Source organism: Falco punctatus (assembly GCF_963210335.1).
Source record: "Falco punctatus genome assembly, chromosome: 7".
In the NCBI taxonomy this organism is placed as follows: Eukaryota; Metazoa; Chordata; class Aves; order Falconiformes; family Falconidae; genus Falco; species Falco punctatus.
In genome coordinates, this window is record NC_137587.1 from 1,041,430 (window position 1) to 1,063,055 (window position 21,626).

The window sequence follows — 21,626 nt, forward strand, 5'->3', positions numbered from 1 at the left end:
ATGGACTTTTGTTTCATCAATAGCTGTGACTTTTTGAAAAAAATAAAGCCAACACAAAAACCCCACAAAAATGTGGAACTACCAAGAGGTCAAATTATACACAAGACTTAGCTCTTACCTCCTGATTTATCAGTGTCTTTCTCTGCCTCACAGGTTGCTTTCTCAGGAGACTGGAGCTCTGGTTCATGATCCTGTGGGAGGAAAGAAACGCAAGAAAAATATTCATCCTGTGTATCTCTCTCCCACACTAAAAATTACATCACAAAATAAACTAGTTCATCATACCATCACCCCCAATCATAAAACATGCTAACTCTGACAACATTAGAATTTTCATCTTAGAACAGCTCTTCAACAACGACCATTTAAGCCTTACATGATAACGCACTTGGCAGCCAGGAATTTCCCAGACAAGACAATTTCTATCACAGTAACAGTAAGTTTTACCAGCACTGCTAGGTGATTTAGGCTCCAGGATCCACAGCCTATCACCATCAAATGTAAGGCAAGCCCTCATGTTGCGCAGGAGCTTCTGGGGAAAAGATTACTACTTTTTCAGTATTTCTGCCTGTTCAATGATACATGCTAGTTACTGTGTGACCTCTTACCTTTATACTAGAACTCTGTGAATCACTTTTGTCTTTTTGTTGCTTTTTCTCCTCTTTCTTGCGTTCATATGCTCGGACCCTTGCACAAGTCATCATACTTTCAAAGTACAAGTAGACAGGATCCTTGTCCTCCTCTCGAATCTACAAAAAAATGAAAAAACCCCAAACCTCTCCATTCTAGATACACATTAGATTCATGAAATAGTTTTGCTTTCCAGCAACACTTCAACATTAAAGTTTCAATAGTAAATGTCAAAAGAAAGGTCTGGCATTTCAAGCTGAACTGGCCCTCTTAGTATCACGTAGCCCAGTCTACATCTTGCTTCCTAATTACATATTCAGGGTGGGGGGTGGGGGAAAACAGAACAGCACCGCTACCCCAAAAACCCAAACCTGTTCAGATACTCTTCTAAGTGGGGAAACAAGTCCCAGGTGTCATGCATTGCTTAGCATTATCTGGTATACATTAAATAGCAACTCTAATACATTTGTTCTTCAGACACAGCTAGACTCAACTCTACTGCTGTTGTTGCTTTTGTTAGATACTAAAATGAGGGAAGAGGCAAAGGCAGATTCTTCCAACATTGGCAGTGAAACCTCAAAAAAAAAAAAAAAAAAAAAAGACTCCAGAACTACACTGAACACTGTGTGCCTGTATCCACCCTGCCCCCCCCCCGCCCCCGTAATTAATTGCTTAGATAGGCTACATTATGCAGCTAATAACTCCTACAAACACTACAGGACCAGCAATCATTTTGCTAAAAATAGCATATATACTTGTAATTTTTAAATGACGCTATCAGTGAATTATAATCACTTTTTACCATTGCGTATTGCTACAGTACATTCCCAACAGAAGACTGACATAGTTACTCATATACAGTCAATTCATCCCAGCTTATCAACATACTTATGGGCAGTCAGTCTTAGGTCCTCATCTCAAATTTCATCCAAAATGGCCTAGCACAGAGGCTTCTGGCAGTTTTTGTTTTGATTTTAAATACAAAGAAAAACAAACGCATCTCTTTTCCTCTCTTACCACTGGATTTGGTTTAGGAGTATACACTCTGCCCGGTTTCATTCCACTGGAGGATTTATGCTTACTAGAAAGCACAACTTCTGGGTTGGGCAGTACTGCAGATTTAACTGGTTCAATAACAGATGGTGTTGGGATGTAAATTGGCTCTGGATCTATTTCACCTTCTACTTTCACCCACAGTGGACAATTCCTAACAGGCTGTTCTGGCTCCGAGTCACAGATAGCTGAAAAAAAACAGAGGAAAATCAAAAACAACTTACACATGAAACCTCATCTAACACAGCAGTAACAGAATTATTTTTTTTTTAAGCCTGAGGTCTAGCCATGCAGCAAATCACTAGTTCATACTGCCAGAAAATGCTAGTGGTTGCTTTTCTCATCTCAAATTCTAGCCAAAAGTAACTTGGATTTGTCCACAAGAAAGAGGAAATGAAAACAAAAGTGATTCAACACTAACCATTGTTTCTCAATTGTACTGTGATAGTAGATAAAAAAAAAACCCACTGAAGAATTAGTGATCTTCATTGATGCTGTATACTCCAAAATTACAGAACACCTCAAAACCCCAAGACTATAATTTATACCACAGCTCTGCGGAAGAATTCATTTATGCCAGTGGAACACCAGATAACATAATGTTCATTTTAAGCTATTGCTAAAAGTACTACCAGCAAGATCATGGTCAATTTCTACCATGGTCTTCTGAGCATACCTTAGGCCAGATCTGAAAATCACTGTATTTCTGATAAAGTCAATGAACTATGCAGCTATATACAGCAACTGAGGATACAGCTCTAGGTACTCACTTGGTAAGAGGGAAAGAAAACTGCACTATGACAGAGAAGATTACCAGCAGTGACAGCAGTATCTCGTATCCTTAGTCTTTTAAAGATAACTGGAGAGTTAAGCAAGATTTATCAAAAAGAAACTCCAGCTATTTGATCAAAATAAACAACTAAGCAGTGCCCAAAATGCTGATCACATAAGTAAGAGTTAAAAAAAGGGAAAAGGTGTTATTTTCTGCCAGTCAGCTGTAGGAAAGCAGATGCTGCAGACATCTCTTGGAATTGACTCCCAATTTCTGGACTTAGAAATGGCATCACTACTACATCCTAATAGAAATGCCCACCAAGATCGGTGGTTCCTGCAAATCTGGAAGTAATCACTTATGCCCCACAATACTCACTGTATTCTACCCTTTTCCTCTTCTTCTTATCTTTCTGCTTCAGCTCATCTTCCTCCCCATCACCCTCTTCTTCCACATCTTCATCCTCTTGCTGTTCTTCTTGTGTTCCATAGAACACAAGATTTCCACGCACAGCCTTTTTCATTATTTTCCTATGTTTCGATCCTCCCTTCACCAGCAACACTCTTCTCTTCAAGCAAGTACAGCCAAACATACAGTCTGGCCTGCGGCAGTGGGTAGGCTGACGTTTCTCCAGGGCTAGACTGGCACATATGCAACCCAGTCGACAGAAATCATTATTGCAAGGAGGTGCTCGCCGTCTTATTATTTTGTGGATAGGCTTGTTTTTGAGAGAAGCCTAAGAAAAGTTTTATAGAAGGATACATTTCAAATTTCTCTTACTGAAAACTTTAATAAGATTACGTTAAGCATATGCAAAAATGCTATTCAAAGTCCCTTTTAGAATAACCCTTTCACCTACATGGTTTATCTGAAAACTTGTCATCTATACAGAAAAAAATAAAACCAGAAGAGAGGAAAGTTTGCATTTGCAGTCTTCTGAGAGGCAATTTGAGGCTGCTAAACCATCCTGGTTATAAGTAGGATGTGAGAAAAACAAAACAACCAAAAGAGGTTATCACGTGACAGCCAAGTTACATGACCAGGATTTTTTTTGTGGTTAGTTCAACTGAAAAGTTACGAATAGTAAGGAAATGCGGTTACTGAATAGCAACTGTATTAAGCAAAATTTTTAATGGTGAAAATTTGAAATAACTCAAATTATTAATGATTCATATCAATACACTATCACTACTAGTTTTTGCACACACCGCTAAGTCAGCACTTCTCAGCTTTCACTGCAAAGACAACACCACAAAGGAACATCATGCTTTTGTCATGCTCCTTAGCAGCTTCAGTCTTACTTTCTGCATCTATATGTAACATCAATAAGTGAACAGGTTTGATGAAGTAGCGGTACGGAAAGGAAAGCAACTATTACAGATCTACCTGAGCTGTAAGCAGGGTGGCCAAAGAGATGTCTGCTCGTTCTTCTGTAATATAGGTCCGTGGTTTGCCATCCCAGAGAGCACAGTCTTCCAAGTCCATTAACTTCACCTGAGATTTAGACAAACCTGGTGGACGAGCTGCTTGTTGTGGTGGTGCATGGCGCAAACTAATCTGTTTTGGAAGTATGTTTTCATCCAGAGCTGGCACCATGAAACCATCTGCTTGGTTAGTCAAACTGCTATTTGAGACAGACTTAGCAGCCTTTTCCCCTGATGAAGTGTTCTGTTTCTGCTTTGCAAGAAAAGGTGAAGGCAGTATAGGTTTGTAAGATGATTTTACTCTGCTGCTTGTAGATGTCTGTCTGGTTTGAGTTTTTGTCTTCCTAGAGGTCGATGACAGAGGGACAGGCTTGAACGTATAAGATGTTGATGGAATTACGGTGGACTGCTTCTTTAAAACACTGTCGAGTGTTCGCACATAGCTAGTGCTCTTAGTGGGAAGCTGATACACCACAGGAGAAGTGGGAGTGCTAGAAGAGAATCCCATACTCGTTTCCATCAATTTCCCTTCATTTTCCAGGTACTCATCCAGCTTGTCACTACAGAACGCCGAGCGATTCTTCAAGGAACCTTCTGAACTGCCACCTACATAAATAAAGAGCGCTTTAACTAGCTCCTAGGAAAACACACTGACAAATCTTATAATAAACAGTATAGAGGAGGTAAGTATTTCCCTAAATATATATATACACTTCTTTTAAAAGAGTATACAACACAGGCATGACAAATATAATCCACTCAAACACAACCAGCTGTCTGAACAACTGTTTTTGTGGAAGTCTTACATGTATATTTGTGGTGGGTTGACCTCGGCTGGACACTAGGTGCCCACCAAGCCGCTCTATCGCTCCCCTCCCAGCAGGATGGGGTAGAAAATAAGATGCAAAAAACCTAATGGGTCAAGATAAAGGCAGTTTAATAAAGCAAAAGCAAAGGCCACAGGCAGAAGCAAGGGAAAATGAAAGATTTATTCTCTACTTCCCATCAGCAGGTGACATCTAGACACTTCCCAGGAAGCAGGGCTTCAGTACATATTAAAGGTTGCTCCAGAAGACAAACGTCATAATAACAAATGCCCCTCTTCCTCCTCCTCCCTCTTAGCTTTTATATCTGAGCAGAGGCCACACGGTAGGGAATATCCCGCTGGTCACTTTGGGTCAGCTGTCCCGGCCGTGTCCCCTGCCAGGACCTTGCCCACCCGCAGCCCCTTGCTGGGGGGATGCTGGAGAGACAGCCTTGATGCTGCGGGAGCGCTGCTGGGCCGTAGCCAAAGCACCGACTGTGACTGCCCTGCTGCCACCGCCGCTCCTGCTCCCCGGGCGAGCGCAGCGCCGTGAGGGCGGCTCTGGGGCCCAGCCGGACCCGTACAGTATTTGTTCACAAAAACAGTAAGCCTGCCAACAGGCAGTGCTTCTATGCAACTCACTTTGTCCTAAACATCTAGCCTACCTGGTACATCTCAATACATCTGAATACCCCAACACAATACTGCATGAAGTGCAGAAGGTACAATATAAATATTTAACCTAATGTAACAAGCGGCAAAATGCCAAATACCCATTTCTCCCTGAGGTAGGGCAAAGTAATTGAATATGTAAGGAATCCCTACTCTAACTGGAGTTAAAAATACACAGATATAAATGAAAATTACTCTAGTTCACTAGGGTCCCTAGGGCAACAGAATTCTGGAATTACCATACTTCCAAGTAAACTCAAAACTGATGAACAAAAATCATAACTATTACATTTTTGATCTTTATTCAAGCCTTCCATGTAAAACAGAATACATGTATTTTTATCTCACTCTAAGTTTCTCTCTTCCCTCATAAAAGTCCATCCAAGAAGTACCAAAAAAATTCTTTATTCATGACAAGTTTAAATATAAAAAAATATCACCAAGACACACACAATTACCAAACTATGGAAGGTCAAGAAAAAGGCCTCGTATTCGAAATACATACAACTGATCTCTCGCGCACTTTTTTTTTTCTTTTACCTTCATTTCTAGTAGCACCATGAAGCTTCCCCCGCCAGCCTTTGATTTTTGTGATATCATTTGTCTTTCCTGTCCTGGAAACAAAAGGAAATCCGGTATCTGGAAAAGAAGAAAGCTAGCCTCAGTTTATGAGCCAAGCTTGATCATATCAATGTTCTAGCAGTCTGCTTATTCCTTTTCATGGACAGATGAACAGCAGTAAATCAAAAGGCTGAATAAAGACTTGATTTTTACTACTTTTTTTTTTTTAAATTAACAGAATACTTCACAAAGGAAGCTTCCTGTAGAGTTCTGCTGTACAGCCATGCATCTGCTGTCCCATACAAAAGATGTCTGCTGTATTTTCAGTTTTAGTCTCTTTAGCCATGGTGCAAGCAGTTGATTCCCAAACTCCAGATGGGTGAATCACCTAGTTAATAGGCTAAAATGGGACAGGCAGGTTTTGAGCTGATACTACAACCTCTCTCAGTGAGGAAAGTAATTTGAGTCTCTCCTCTCAATTGAGCCAATGACTTTTGTAAGACCTGTAGAAATTCAATGTAATGTTTGGTGCTCTGTCAAATTCAGCTGAGCATCAGTTAGGGGTAGAGACAGGGAATAATCACAAAAGGCAAAAGGCGACATCTCCTTCAAGCTAGCCATCAGCTCCAGGAGCTAAGCTGGAATGTAAAAACACTAACAGGGATCTGTGCCGCTGTTTTGCATATTGCTAGGCTAGAAAGAATTGTGTTTGACACTGAGCTGAGGTATTCTGAATTGAATCTTCCTCTGCAGTGTAAACAAAGCTGAGATGCAACATCTGCCTCTTTACCAGCTCCCAAAAGCAGCAGACTAAGACACAATAATCAGAATATCAAAGTAGGAGAAAGCATTAAGTAGGAGAAAAATAAGCACCCCTATACTTTTTGTCCAACTAGTTCATTATTAAAAACAATATCTACCAACAGTATTAGAATCATAGTCACAGTATAAGAAATGCACTTGTCTGGATACCAGGTAGGTTTGGGGGGAAAAAAAAGTACAACTGATCAGCACTTTTATAATAAATTATTATCATGAAGTTATAGGTTATGTAAGAGTGGCACCTCAAGCTCTTCCTCTGGAAAGTACTGATACCCAGCTCTGAAAGACAACTTTTTGTTTTGCATGTGAGTAACATCAGAGAAATACAGATTGCTTAGGCTTTTTTTTTTGAGCAATCTGAGAGTAGTTAATGTGTGTATTTACATTTAGAAAACCCAGCTCCAAGAAACAAAACGTGCCAGTATAAAATAAAATGAACAGATTCTATTACTGGATCACAACCATCACAGAAAGGGAAGGCTGAAGACAATCTGGCCAGAATTACTCAGGACTCCTTGGCCAGCAACCACGTAACGATTTAAGGAAGTTCTTACATTCTGTCATTTTAATACTGCTTTAATCTCTTTAAGGTATCAACTTCAACTAAATGGCCATTCCCTCCTTCTGATCATTAATGAAAAGATAGTACTTGAGATTTCAGCAAATCCATATTCTACCTACCTGGAGAATTGGGATTGGGTCCTGGATAGCTCCACAAAGCATAGTTTGAGTAGGAAAGAGGAAGCTGCACACCCAAGTATTTCAAGTCAATGCTCATTGTTGGGTCCACAGAATTCAACTTCAGTCCCACTACAAGAGGCAAATATCAAATCAATGTCCCAATGCAGCAAGATGTTAGGAAAAACAAAGTCAAGATATTTACTAAAAAATAAACCATGAAGTTATATACAGGCTTTTCTAGCATTTACTCACCATTTTAAGAGATATGACAAAGAGCATTAGTGACTATAACTTATTTATACTGGATTTGCAGCAGGTATGAATTAAAGAGTCTTGAGGAATGGGAAATCAAGGAGACAAAAAAAAAAGTAAATTTTCATATTTTTTGTCATTACTAATAAAGTTTCCACAGGAATTTATTAACTAAAGCACCAGCATTGTAATAATTCTCGCAAGTTTTTATTCGTCCATTTTTTGAAGAAGTTAGTACCTTTTACATCCCCGAAGGCTAGAGTTACCACCTGAACACAACTCACCTGACTACCCGACATTTCACATCACTACATAAACTCTCAGTCCTGCCAGTGGTACTTATTGATCCCCTTCTTTACTGAAAGCAATTCTTATGCAAGACATACCACACATGCTTCAGTTTCTACCAGCAATAAGACAAGAGAAAACCACATTTTAGTTCTGAAGAAGTGTGCTTGTGTGCATTTGAAAATTGTGATATAAAGTTGTATGCAGACAGCACTCTCGGAACTAGTTCAAACAATCTAGATTTCAGTAGATTATTTTTTTTCCGGGCTTGGCACTTTGCAGTAAAAACTGCTTTTTTTATTTTTATTTTCTTAAGCAGGGGGACAAATGGCTATAAAGAAACTAAACACTCTGTGCTGTTGATGCCACCAAAAATCCTTAGCTGTCTGTAACACCTTCCTTCATCAACTCCCCCAAAATACTCACACTGGAAGACTTGACTTCATCACAAAAGCTATCTTTATCCACCGCAAAGCAAATACAGATACAGAAATGCTGAGAAAAAAAGCTAGTGAATTTGACTTAGTACCTTTTCCAGAAAATATTGTTACACTGAAGTTAAAAATGACTGTTGTCAATCAAATTCAGCTCACAATCTGGAGCTGAGAACATCTGTTTTGATTTTCAGCTAACAGAAATCTAGAAATGGCGCTCCTGTTGCCAACAAGTCTGAAATTCATATATTAAATATTTGAGTTTTGAAATTGAAAATGTATGACTTGACACAGCTCAGAACATTAAGTAGTATTTGCACATACACTAGAAACCTTGTGTTGGTGGCACACATTTATGTTCCCAAGTGGCAACACAGTGACCTAATTACTGGCAGCCTGAAAACAACTGACATGGAACAAATCGCAGACATGGTATCTGTTTAAACAACCATTATCAAAAGCAGTCTAGTGAGATATGATTTTCAAAACTACATGGGGAAAATGAGCAGCAAGCAAGTCAATCTAGCATTTTGTATAAAAACATGTCAACTACCAAATGTCAAGATGCTATCCATTTCTTTTCAAACTCTATTTAAAGTAAAATGAAAGGAGCACACAGTTTATTGTTCTTGACACCCCATTTGAATTATTCTGTCATCTCCAAAACCAAGCCTAGCTTTTTTTAACACTCAAACGATCACCACCACCCATACACAAGGTCTATTATTTCAGTTTAGGATCATGAAGTAAAAAACACACCCCAACAAAAACCAAGAGGATGACTCCAACAAGCACAAGACGGAATGGAATGCAGACAGTGTAAAGAGAACAAATGGTAACAGTATTATGTCAGTACAGACATTGCCATATGTAACAGGGGAAATATTACTTTTATTAATTTTATCATCTCCAGAGTATTGCCAAATTTCAGTTGCTGCAATCAAACAGTGGCAAATGAAGGACCCTAAGAACTTTCTCCTCTCCATCAGATGCAGCTGCTAAATCTGAAATACGATGCATGACAACAATGCCTTTGATTTTCAGGAATATGATAAAGAATTCCAAGTAGCTCAGATAAAAGAGGCATCCCATAACACTGCAGTACTCCAGCAGGAGCTTTCCTTCTAACATGCTTCAGCTGAATTCCCTTTACTTCTGAAACATCTGCTTCCTGCAGTCCTGGTGCCTCTAAGATCTAGATAACCACAATCACAACTTAACTTTGCAAATGAACAGCAACTGTGGGGTTCAGGTACAGCTCCAACACATCATCAGTGCATCTCAACAAGAAACTTAAGCTTCTCAACTGCCTTGTTCAAAACCAAAGGCCGAGTTAACATCAAAATTGCTATGTCCATTTCCCGTACTGCGGTGAGGACAAAAAAGCCAGTAAGCTTCTATGAAATGGCTGAAAGCACATTTAGAAAGACACACTTCCTACCTTTCAGACAGAAGGGCACATGTCTCTTCGCCTGTTCTACTGTAGCAGATGACTATGAGGTATTAAGTCACGAACTGTAGCCAAGAAATTTTGGCGAACAAGTACCAGAATCAAGAAGGCTAACGAGGCTGCATCTAGCTGCAGGATGCTACTTTTAAACAGTATGGCTGGAAAAACACACAGCCTTTACGTTTGGCCTAAAGGCAGTCCCCGGACACCTTCACGGCTTACTGATGACACTGGCACAGGGGGTGGGGAGGGGGGGGAGGAAGAAAAACCCCAGCAATCCCTCTCTTCATTAACATCATCATGCTCCTTCCCTGATCTCAAGTCTGCAATGGAAGGCAATAGATCTGTAACTTTTTAGAAGGTGAAGGTAATCTGAATAAAGACTGACTTCAGTTCACATGCAGCAGCTGAAGACTAACAACAAAAGTATACTTATTGTAATTCACTTCACAGCCTGAGCAAATTTGCAGTAATGCTCTTGCTAAGTCTTCACATAACTTCTTTTCCCTCTAAAAATCAGACAGGTGAGAGTCATTCTCTTTGCTGCCAAATTACAATTTCACCATTTAACAGACTCAGCAGATTACCATCCAATAGTGGAAACGATGGTCACAAGCATTCAAGAAAGTCAGAATTCTTTAGATCTTTTTCTTAGCCTGATGCTTGACTTTTCTTGTCTATTTTGTCATATCCATGAACCGCTCAACACCCTTCAGAAGGTACCACACACTTCACCGTCACTCATTTAGAAGCCAGAGGAAAAGCACGTGGGTTTTGCAGGATCACCTCACGAGTAAAACAGCCCTCGCTAGTGTTGTGGTTGTCAACATACCATAATTCTATCATATTTTTGTTGGGTAAAGGTAACATCTAGGATGGCCACAATATAATCCTAAAAATCCTTAACACTTCTGTAACATCTGCTTAGCACTGTATCTAGCACTGCCGGCAGCTGACCACAAAAGGGATTTTACCACCCTTTTTGAAATATGATGACACACAGAGAACCTGCGAGGGCAGGTTGGCCAGTGATGTCATTAGAAAACAGGAACACCTATTTGTGGGATCACGGGAGGGGAAAACCATGTTCAGACATCCATGATACAACTGTCAGCACTGATGCTATACCACCGAGGTACAAACTGGCTGGAGCCAGATTATTTTGTTCCACCCCCACCACATCTAGGACAGAGCTCTTAGAGCTAATACCCTTCTTGTCATTGCTTTAGAAAGGCTGAAGACAGGAACGTCTCACCTCAACACTAGCAAGACACAAATGTATCCCTTTAAATGGCTGCAAAAAAAATAATGACAGGCTAGTTCTCATCATATCCTGTGCATAAACCTGTGCGTTCTTCACAGTAGAAGCTCTCTGAGGACCCAAAATAACTAGTATCAGAGTCAAGATCAGTATCTGGAGTCTCAAGCCCTACAGCATTACAGCTGTATGTCTGAAAAACGCAGGGCCAGAACCTCAAGAGCATGAAGCACTTTCGTTCAGATCAACTTCTTCATCTGCCTTGGTGCCCATGTTAATGCCATCAGTTTCAGGACTACCACTGCTGAAGTCTTTCAGCATCATCAGTAGAGACAACATTAAGTTCTGCTGTGTTGATCCTTGACTCACTTCCACGTGACCTCAAGGATCGTACTGTGTGTAAATGAAAGATCACAAGCTACAAGTACCTAGCTTGGGCCTCTTACGTGGCTAGTGAACCTGGATCTACAGCGACTCCAAGAAATACGGACTCAAACACAGCAAATAAAGTCTTACTTTTAAGTGCTTCTGGATCTTTAGCTCCTCTACTACCAGGAAATGGCCATTTTCTATGGAGGAGTAAAATCAACTCCATCTGCCCTCTGTAAGGATTAGCTCATTACAAAACAGGCACTGCCTAAACTCTGAAGGCTCAGCATCTTCTGCAAGAGACATATAATGACATGCACCCTCTTGCTGTGCTGTTGGGAGATTCGGGATTGTTTGCCTCCTCCATCTCTCCTAGTCTGCAACACGAACATGTGAAAACAAGAACATCTTCATTGGCAGGCTGAAATACTTTTAAAGCCTCTAGGAGAAACCCTGGGTCATATGCCACAGATTCGCTGCCACAAGTGGCAAGAGGGAAACTGACAGCATCACACAAATTTCCTTTCATACCCTTGCATTGGTACCCACACTCAGATCCCAGCTGTACTGGGCATACACAGTATTACAACCAGTAGGAAATGATCAACTCCCTATGATTGAGTATAATATATACAACCAGGTGCAACAATACGTACACGCCTGCTTACCTTCCTGAAGGCTAGGATGTATTACTTGCTTATGCCTCAAGGTCTTCAGCTCTTCCATCAATTCCTTCTCCAGTACTTGTATTCTCGCTTGACAGTCTACTCAGAGAGAGAGAGAGAGAGAGAGAGAGAGAGCACACATATAAAAAAATATATACCATGCAAAAAATTGACATAAATGATTGATTTCCCAGTGCGTCTTTATAAATCCCCTTCATTGCAGGGAACAGCCACTTACAAACCCCACAGAAATGTACCTGGATCATTTGTAGTCAACAAGGGAGCCTGGAGATTCTGCGTCTCTTCTCCTCCAGCTCTATCAACAGTGTGAATGTCAAGAGCTTCCTACATACATAATGAGCCTCAAGTAAGTATAAGATATCTTAAAACACTGACTTAAAACAAACTAGGCCACACCAAAGTATCAGCAAAATATTCAAAAAATGAGATTGTAATAAACAAGTATGCACTCCTTCATGCAGAACTCAGATCCCGCTACTTCTCCCCAGGTTGCTAAGTACTAAGAACATGTTATTATTAACATAGGGACCAGACAAGAACAGATTTGGAAAGGGGTGACAAATCTCAAAACTCAGTTTAAAAGAAAATGCATCTTCAGCTTGTAAGTACAAAGGGCTTTTTTTTAAAAAGAGATATTATAAAAGGTCTTGAATTTTACTCACAACAGTCAGGTTTTACCTTTGATGCAAAGGACACGAAGAGGACTCCATCAACATCTTCAAGGTCTGGCTTAACATCTGGAAGGATACTCCCAGGCCCCAGAGAGCTGTTCTTGCTTGTTATCACAGTCTTCCCTATACCTTTAGGTGGACGACCAGCCTTAGAGATTTTCAGTTTCCGTGGCCTTCCCCTTTTAGTTGTAACTGATGATAGAGTGTTTTGATTGTTACCAGAGCCTTTCAGGGACATAGGATTCTTCAGTATGCCAGGCCTCTTTCTTCCACAGATCTCTTTAGCTGAAAAATGACAACTTACTGAGCCCCTGAGATTAAAATTAGGCGATTTAGATAGAGCCCACTGGGCCTCTCTGATCGAAGAGTATTTCTGTGCCATTTTACTCCTGGGAGACTCCTTTTTCATAACTAACTCCTCAGTTACAGTGGCTGTGCCTGAGCAAGAGCCTTTGTGATTTTCGAAACACACAGGCATGGAATCCAGTATCGCACTAAAAGGGGATTTATCCTTCTTGCAAGAGGAAAGCATGGTCTGCGGCAGCTCAGATATCTTTACTGTGCTCTTTGTGACTGCACAAGGTTCCAGATAGACCACAGGCATCTTCCCACTATCCAGTTTCAGCATTTTTGCTTTAGCAACACCTGATGGACTGGCTAGCATGCGCTTCCTGGACCTGAATTCTCCATCAGTTTCATCTGTTTCACTGCATTTCATCAGGTGTTTTTGTAGGATGGGATCATCATCATCATCAGTATTGGAATACTCATCAGTCTCTTCGTCTGTGTCTTCCTGTTTCACACTTACTCCTTGAGTGCAAATACTTGACTCATAGTCATATTCATCTACTGGTTCTTCTTTAATGACTACATTAAAGTGTCCATTTGGGTCCATAGGGGATGCCACATGGGAACTGCTTTCGTAACTGCTAGCAATGGGACTGGGGGGGGGAGGGCGGGGGGGAGGAAACAAAACAACACAAGATCTTTATCAAATCTTTTCCTTTACTAAAATTCCATTACCTCCCATAACCCTTGGTAACATATTGTAAAAAACTTCCAGAATACTCCAAGACATGAGTCTGCTAAATAAGCTGTCATTTACAAGCTTACATTTTGAGAAGTGTTCAAAAAAAAACCCAACAAACCAACACTGCCATCATTAAAAACAATCCAACTTCTTATCTGAACGCAGCAGCACAATTTCCTTCCCTAGTGGTATCAGGGTGACATTTGCACTTTTTCCTATTTGAGGCTCAGCATGAACCCATGCTAAACTATCATGTTTTAAATGCTCAGAAGTGGCCTTAGTTTGCTGTGTATCTCATTAAGTCACCGTACTAAAGCTATTACACTTTCAAATAAGAAGCCAAGTGAGCACTTAATGCGCGTCAGTTTACACTGTTTAACTTTTAGTCAATTCATCCTAAAGCCACATACAGACAATTCCTAAATTCAGCTGCTGTCCCAGCTCTTACAGAACGTTAATATCCTACTGAATTATGCTCAATCTTCCAAGTCTAAGTAGTAACCTAACCAGAATTTGACATACCACACATTAGATACTGAAGACTAATGGTGCAGTCAGTTACACTCCAATGATGGGCTTCTTTGAGGGACAGACACATCAGTCCAAAAAATAAAGTCAGCAGTTTTGTTAAGCACATTAGAAGCTGGCTCCTCAATAGCTAAGATACCAAACCAGAAACTCATCCTCAATGAACCTCAGAAAATAATAGACAGAACTTATTTACTAAACATACCAGATAGTATTCCAATATTCCCTTTATATATATTTTATAGGATACTACATATAATTTTAATTATGTTGCTATTCAAATTGCTAGCCTGTTATTAAAAATAACAATATTGGTTAATATTAGTTAATGCTAACATAATTTCAAATATAACAATATACTTGTAGTAACAACATATTACACATAAAGGGAATATTGATTTATTATATTGCATGTGTGTGTGTGTATATATCATTAGTGGTAGTATCCATTCCCTTTCCCTCCTCCTGCTTTAAGGAATGATTACGCTCAGTTGAAACACCCCCCTCCCTCCGTTGGGATTGAGGGAGGGGAAGAGGTGAAGGAAGAGGCTGCTCCTTCCTTGTGTAGACTGAGGACGTACGTAAGAGAGAAAAGCTGGGACACATGAGTCACAACATGGAGCTGGGAGTCTCCACCTCATGAAGACAGACTGCAGTGTTAGAACAGGGAGCAGACAGTCAAAACACAGATTTATATATTTACATATAACATTTCTGAGAACAAGACAGAACCTATCTAGAAAACCCGCTGTGATGCAGAAGGACACTAAGTAGCCAGAATTAAGCTTGAAGCAAAAACCTGCCTTGCGAGGGAATAGCAGGCTGCAGGGGAGGGGCACACCAGTCCTGTCATCTAGTCTTCTCTGGCCAATGCATTTCCAATTAGAAAGTTTCTAGCTTTCATTTAATCAGGAATGTCAAATGCAAGATTAAAAAGCCTTCGTAAGATTAAAAAGCCTTTATTCTTCAGTGAGTTTACTGTGAAAGAGATTCTAAGACAATCCACTTGTAGCTTATGGGCAACTCAAAATCCTGTCATGTTACAGTTAGAGGTGGATTCAGTATGACAGATCCAAAGTTAAAGTAAATGCTATTAAGAAGATCTGAGTCATCTGCTCATCTATCTTAAAATTCTCTAACATAAAAAGACCAAAAAAAAAATCCAATAAATTTGCTGTCCAGGAATAAATTTCTCATTTGAGTTCCACTGCTTCCAGTTGGAAGCCCAGTAAAGTCTGGATTTCTCCAGCCATTTTCCTTTACCTGTTGCAAGACGTACACCCAAGCTAAGGATTACCTTTCCATTAGGGATCTGGACATTATCCAGAACAAAGAAGCTCTGCTGTAAAAGTGAAATTTCTAGACACAAACATTATTCTGCTCTGCATATTGCAAACATAAGCCAGATGGTGACCAAGAGTGAGGTACTGACCATATGATGCATGCGTATGAGAAGATCAAGTATTTGCACAAAATGCCTAACAGCATTTTTTCTCGTTTTTTTTTGAAGTTCAAATGCAATTATCAACTTTTCAAACAATAAGCAAGTTGCTTTACAGCACTTAAGCAACTTCATTTGGCCCTTAGTTTGTGAAGTTACATACAGCATAAGCAGTCACAGAAACCTCTCTTCCAGTGTTCTATGGGAAGACAAATCATGCAAGTTTGTCCTCTCAAAATCCTTGGCTTAACCTGAGATCAGGTGAAAATGGTGCAATACACCTTAACTAGCTCTTTCTTTGCCCAATATAGAACAATGCTCATATTTAAGCAAACTTCTTTACACCTCAAGCAATGTGTTCGCCATCCTCGCTATAAAACACTAAAAGCAAAGAAACCACTTTATTGCATTTTACCAAATTAAAAGCCATTTAACTGCTCATTTATTGGAAGTACTGAGATACATGAACTCTCTTCTTTTTTTGGTAGATCATTTAAAATATACCATGAAAAAAAATATCTAATTTCTTTTGGAATTAATCTAGCAATCTGCGGCTGAGGTTTGAAGGATGATCATTTGCCTTCCTCTTCCACAAGGCAGGCAAGGAGGGAAGAAAAGTAAACTCTCAGACTAAATGGAATTATGAAAACAAGACTACCGGACCATTAAAAATCCCATAGTATTTGTATTTTTGAAGCCAGAAATTCAAAGGACCTCCAAAGGGAAATCTGCTACATTAGCCTGTAACTAACTTAAGAACCAATAAAGGTTGCTTATGGTTCCCCCCCACGGCCTCAACATCTGAGTGGTCCCAGGCATAAGCATTGCTATAGAAGTGTCCACTCAAACTAAACATTTCTTCTCTTTACAATACCCCGATGAAGTTAAACATACTACCAGGCCACAGAAAAAAAAAAAAAAAAAAAAAAAAAAACAACCACAAAACAAAAAACCAAACATGCTGCCTTGTTTCTACTAAAGAAAATAGTCCTTTATCTCCAAGTGCGCTAATAACTCAAGATTAAAATTATTCTCAGGTATATGCAACTTTTTACATAGTTCCATTCTCAAAAACATTCAGAAAAATTGAACATTGGTGGGCAATATGATGCACAACAGCACTAGGAACTCCACTTCCTTTACTAAGTGTCATCTGAGAGATTCCGACTGTCCTGTCACTCAAATCTAAACTCAGCAGAAATCACTACCCTGCCTGAAAGCAAGACAATGCCTATCAACTACTAGTAACAGTTTATCGATGAGAAAAACATAATTGCCCAGTCTTCATTAATATGCAAATATTAATGTGTCTAGTTTGATAAACAAGAATGCCACTCAACACTGTCCCTGGAAGACCGATGTATTTATGAACGGATCTCAACCATCCAGCATGAAAATACTGTGAACAGATCTGAAGGAAAAAGGAAAACTAATGTTTTGGAAAACCCCAGCGCATTAAAAAAAAAAAAAAAAAAAAAAAAGACAGTTCTGCCATTTCTTGGACAAGCTCAATTTTTTTCTTTCAAGTACAGAATCTGACTTTTTCACATAGATTACAAAAACATAAAATTAAAAACTGAACAATGTGTGAGGGTAGTTCTAGGACTGTGGTAACATTTATTCATCAAGTGATCAATGGTTCCAAGCCCAAAGAGAAAAAAAACCCTTCACAGCCTTTCCATGCCTGTGCAACTTTTAGCATGTTTCAGAGATACATTGTCTTGGAGGTGAAACCAGGGAAAGCATCTGACATGCTCTGGACCAAGAGAAATTAAGCCTGCCGACCTGCATCATCTGTTCTTACAGAACCTCTGTCCTTGAGTTGTTTTAAATTTAGCCTTCTAAAATGCATTTTGTTCCTTGGGAGAAAAGGGAACCAAAAAACCCAAGCTGTCCAAATTCAAACAGTTCCCCAAATAATTTGCTTTGATTACCATCTTCAGGCAAACACAATGATGGAAATTTTGAACTTCTTCAACTGTAGCTGACCCCGAGTCGGGGGAGGAGGGATGGGAATAATTACTTTGAAAATAAATGACCCTTTGAGTAATTATTTTCAGAACTTTACAGGTTTACTTCCAATATGCAAAGTTATTGAAACACTTCTCCATGCTGTGTCCCTAGGAACTAAAGAAAGCCCACCCTCTCTGAAATCAGTGTACTTTCAGTCTTCAAGATGGGTTTCCCTAGAATTTGCCACAACATTTTCAGTGCATATTAGAAGTCTAGAACACATTCTTCTTCCTAACACACTGACACTGGAAAAGAAAGGTTAGGGCACTCTAGATCCCAAAACAATTCTATTACTCTTAAGAACTATTAAAAGTAAACTCAATCGAAGTATCAAAGTACGGAGAACTTTGTAATTTGAACTTTTTCAGTCACTCAAAAGACAAGGAAATGTTTTTCACAAGAATAAAAAAAACCCCACAAAACCAAAACCAAAATCGAGCAAACCTCTGTCCTCTCTAAAACACACTGAAACAATAGTAATATAGCCTTTGAAACAAAGTGTGTAATTATGTCAGAAATACAAATTTTCTTCCTATAAGCACCAACCTCTAATCACACCATTAACATCATACTGATATCCTGCAGTTAAACAGTTTATTGGCGTACTGATCTATATAAGGCTGCTTTTGTCACTAAATGTTTGGCAGATTAAGCCTGGTATTCCCAGACAGATATGAAGAAACACGGCAGGAGAGAAACCTCTTTTTGGTTGTGGATTTTTTTTTTTTTACATCAATTCTTCAGGTTTCAAGTATTTTGAGCATCTCTTGACACATTAACTATTCACCAAATCTGCTCTATTCTAATGTTTACATTTTGGAAATTAAAGTGAAAGGGCAGTAAAACAATAGGTTTCGTCAGGCTTGCTTTACCACCATGAACCTTACTGGTTAGCAGGTTCCACGCTACGGGTAGGCTCTCAATATACACTAGATTGCTCCACTACCATTTGTGTGACACGAATAGAATGGTTCAAAGAGTCAATACGACATAAGTACATAGACATAAAATAACCACAGAGTAAATAAAGGTCTGAACAGTGTAACAGTTTGTTGTTTTTGTTTTTTTAAGTACTTCCCTAGGCACAGATTCTCTTACCTCGCATGAGGCGACTACCGCTAGGCAGGCTACCTCATGCTACTATGTGGAATAAAAAGAATTCACATGAGCAGTTACTGCCAGAACAGTGGCATGCTGCCAGTTACAACTGCCTTGTAGCAATCCCTACACATATCTGACCTAAATCCCCACCCATCCACTAATGAAAACTGAAGATAGAGACAGCACGTTGCTGCAGTAACCCTAAAAAGAAAAGCAGTGTTTTGATGACTGCGATGTGCTATGTTTAAAAGTCTGAAAAACTAAATGTAGCCTTCTAAAATGCTAAGACAGTTAAGAGAAATCCCTCAACACTCCTTTACAAAGGGATTTTACAAAGCAACATAAGAAAAAAAGACACTTAACCCTTACGCTCCTCAAACACATTAAAGTCCAGACTGATGGATGACTGTTTATGTGCAGAAAAGCTTTTAATAATACTAAGTGTTCTGCCATTTCAGATCAGGCAACCTTTAGCTGTGCCTCTGTATACTGAGCATCCTGTTATTTAATGTTTTACCAAAGACCCCACTCAACCAGTACCTGTACTAAAAATATGATGTTAACCCACCTTTCCGAGACTTCTTGTTTTAGCTTTGGCGTATCACCCGAAGACAGGTCAGTGTCCAGGAAACTCAGGAAGTCCCTTTCTGCATTAAAAGACTCTTTGTCCAGATCAATATCTGATGGGTTTTGACCAATGAATGAAGAATCTAAATTTCTCTGATGTAAATCTAGCCCATCAACCTCAGCAGGTCGAGCACAAATGCCAGCTGTGCTAAAAACATCACCTCCTTCCAATTCTAAGTTACTATTTTGTTTCACATCACGCTGAGGTCGACCATTCAACCCATCATCTCTGAATCCTTTTGCAAAAGGATTGTAATCTATTTTCAGCTGGGTGATCTGGATGTTCTGGTAGGCTGTAACTGCAAAGAACTCTGTCTGTGGAAAGGTAAATGTATGGACATCAGGGCCATTGAGCTGAATGACTTCTGTGGCTTTGTCTGCAGGCACCAAGTGAAGTCGTGGCAGGTAACGGTGCATAGAATGCAAAATTATATGACCTTCCTGGTCCAGGGTATTGTTGGTAAGTTTGAGTTTGTAGAAAGATACTGGCTGGTGCATCCAGTACTGGCCTGTGGAAGGGGATTCTGGATGAATAAACACTCGCCCAAGAACATGCGGTTCTGCCTTGCCACTGGGCTCCCACCAACGGCCATTCCATTTGTACCGGTGATTGTCCACAGGGGATATGTCCATGACTAGGATGTACTTCTGACCAGCATCCAGACCTGTAATCCAGTATCGGCAGTATGGGAACATGCGTCTCCCCTGCTTCGTCAGAATCATCTCTGTGTTGCGATGGTAGAATTCATTCCACATACTGTTGTTATCTAGGGTGACAGTAATGCCCCCTGAGACACAGTCAGCTGGGAGGCAGGTCCTGACTTTGGATTTTATTTGGGTTGATACACTGCTGGCAAGAGCACAAGCATCGCGGTTTGCTACTAGGATTCCTTGGTCAGCTTTTCCGTTTCCCTGCTGTGGTTTCAAGATGACAAAAAAAGCAGGCGCTGCACCTGAGACAGTCCCACCATCCCGGCTACCCAAGACAATCTGCTGTTTCTCCATGATGAGCACGCTTTACAAGCTCTCAAGTCAAACACAAATTCTACACAGTTCTGATAATCTTCTATGCGTGTTCACCATTCTGGAAAAAAGGAAAAACCCAGTTAAATTTATTCAAATACAGGCTAGGAAAGTAATTCTCATGAGAAATCCTTTTTGTGACAGTTCTCTGCATTAAAAACGTAAAGACGACAATCAGTACTATAGAAACGACCACAATTAAGATATATCAAACTAAGGTTGCCTGTGTGTACATAATCTAGGCCTTACAGACGTGGGGGCTATCACACCTTCAAAGTGTATTGTCACATAATACTTTGCCACAACAGGACTCCCTGCTTTGCTTGATATTTCAAAGTGCTCTTTGTTCTGATATTGCCTCCAGATCATTTGCTTAACAAACAGCATTTGGCAAAACATGCAGAAATTTCCCAAAGAGCAAATGGTACATATGTGGCACAAAGGCAGAAGTAATTTGCTCTTGCCAGAAAGAAAGCATTCCCAGAGGTCCAAAACTTCTCAAAAACGAAAAGGGGGAAAGAAAGGAGTGGGGTGGGGAAGTTAAAAACATTTTCCCCACATTTCTTTTATCTTTTATTGAAAGAAGCCTAAGTCTGCATGGTTGGTATTTCTTCGGTCCTTCCCCCACCCCAACCCCAACTTTTAAACATCTGTCCAGGGCAGCGACAAAGGAAGAAGGGAAGAAAATAGTTCAGACTTATAAGCTTTGGGGGAAAACAGACAAACTAACCCCACAAAAGACCATGTAGCTAAGACCAGATTGATGAATGTGAAGCACCAGGCAACCTTAGTTACATCTATCTTCTAAATTACAGGAATAATTTAAGTCTAGTAAGAAAACACTTGTACTCTTACGATTAGCCTAATCACTGTTTAGGGAACTAAAAAAGTTACCTTTATCTGCATATACACAATTTGCCCTTTGTGACTACCTCACAGGGTGAAGTGTTATGTCAACACTCTAACAAAAGATCATAAACAACTTCATTATAAACAGCTTGTACATTTCTCAATGTGAAAATTTAAAAGCAAGTG

General features: G+C 39.8%; 1 protein-coding gene across 10 annotated transcripts in view; it reads right to left on the bottom strand.

Annotated features, from left to right (window-relative positions):
• Positions 1–21,626, bottom strand: part of MGA (MAX dimerization protein MGA) — a 62,703-nt gene that overhangs the window by 29,428 nt on the left and 11,649 nt on the right. For all 10 annotated transcript variants that reach the window (XM_080394779.1, XM_080394778.1, XM_080394783.1 and 7 more), the window contains exons 2-12: positions 19,510–20,652; positions 12,836–13,769; positions 12,394–12,481; positions 12,140–12,235; positions 7,421–7,549; positions 5,897–5,995; positions 3,842–4,485; positions 2,834–3,191; positions 1,648–1,871; positions 609–749; positions 119–191 (exon numbers count right to left, since the gene is read on the bottom strand). In XM_080394779.1, coding sequence (XP_080250905.1) covers positions 119–191; positions 609–749; positions 1,648–1,871; positions 2,834–3,191; positions 3,842–4,485; positions 5,897–5,995; positions 7,421–7,549; positions 12,140–12,235; positions 12,394–12,481; positions 12,836–13,769; positions 19,510–20,573 — 3,850 coding nt within the window. In that variant the 5' untranslated portion in view covers positions 20,574–20,652. The remainder of the gene's footprint in view (positions 1–118; positions 192–608; positions 750–1,647; positions 1,872–2,833; positions 3,192–3,841; positions 4,486–5,896; positions 5,996–7,420; positions 7,550–12,139; positions 12,236–12,393; positions 12,482–12,835; positions 13,770–19,509; positions 20,653–21,626) is intronic.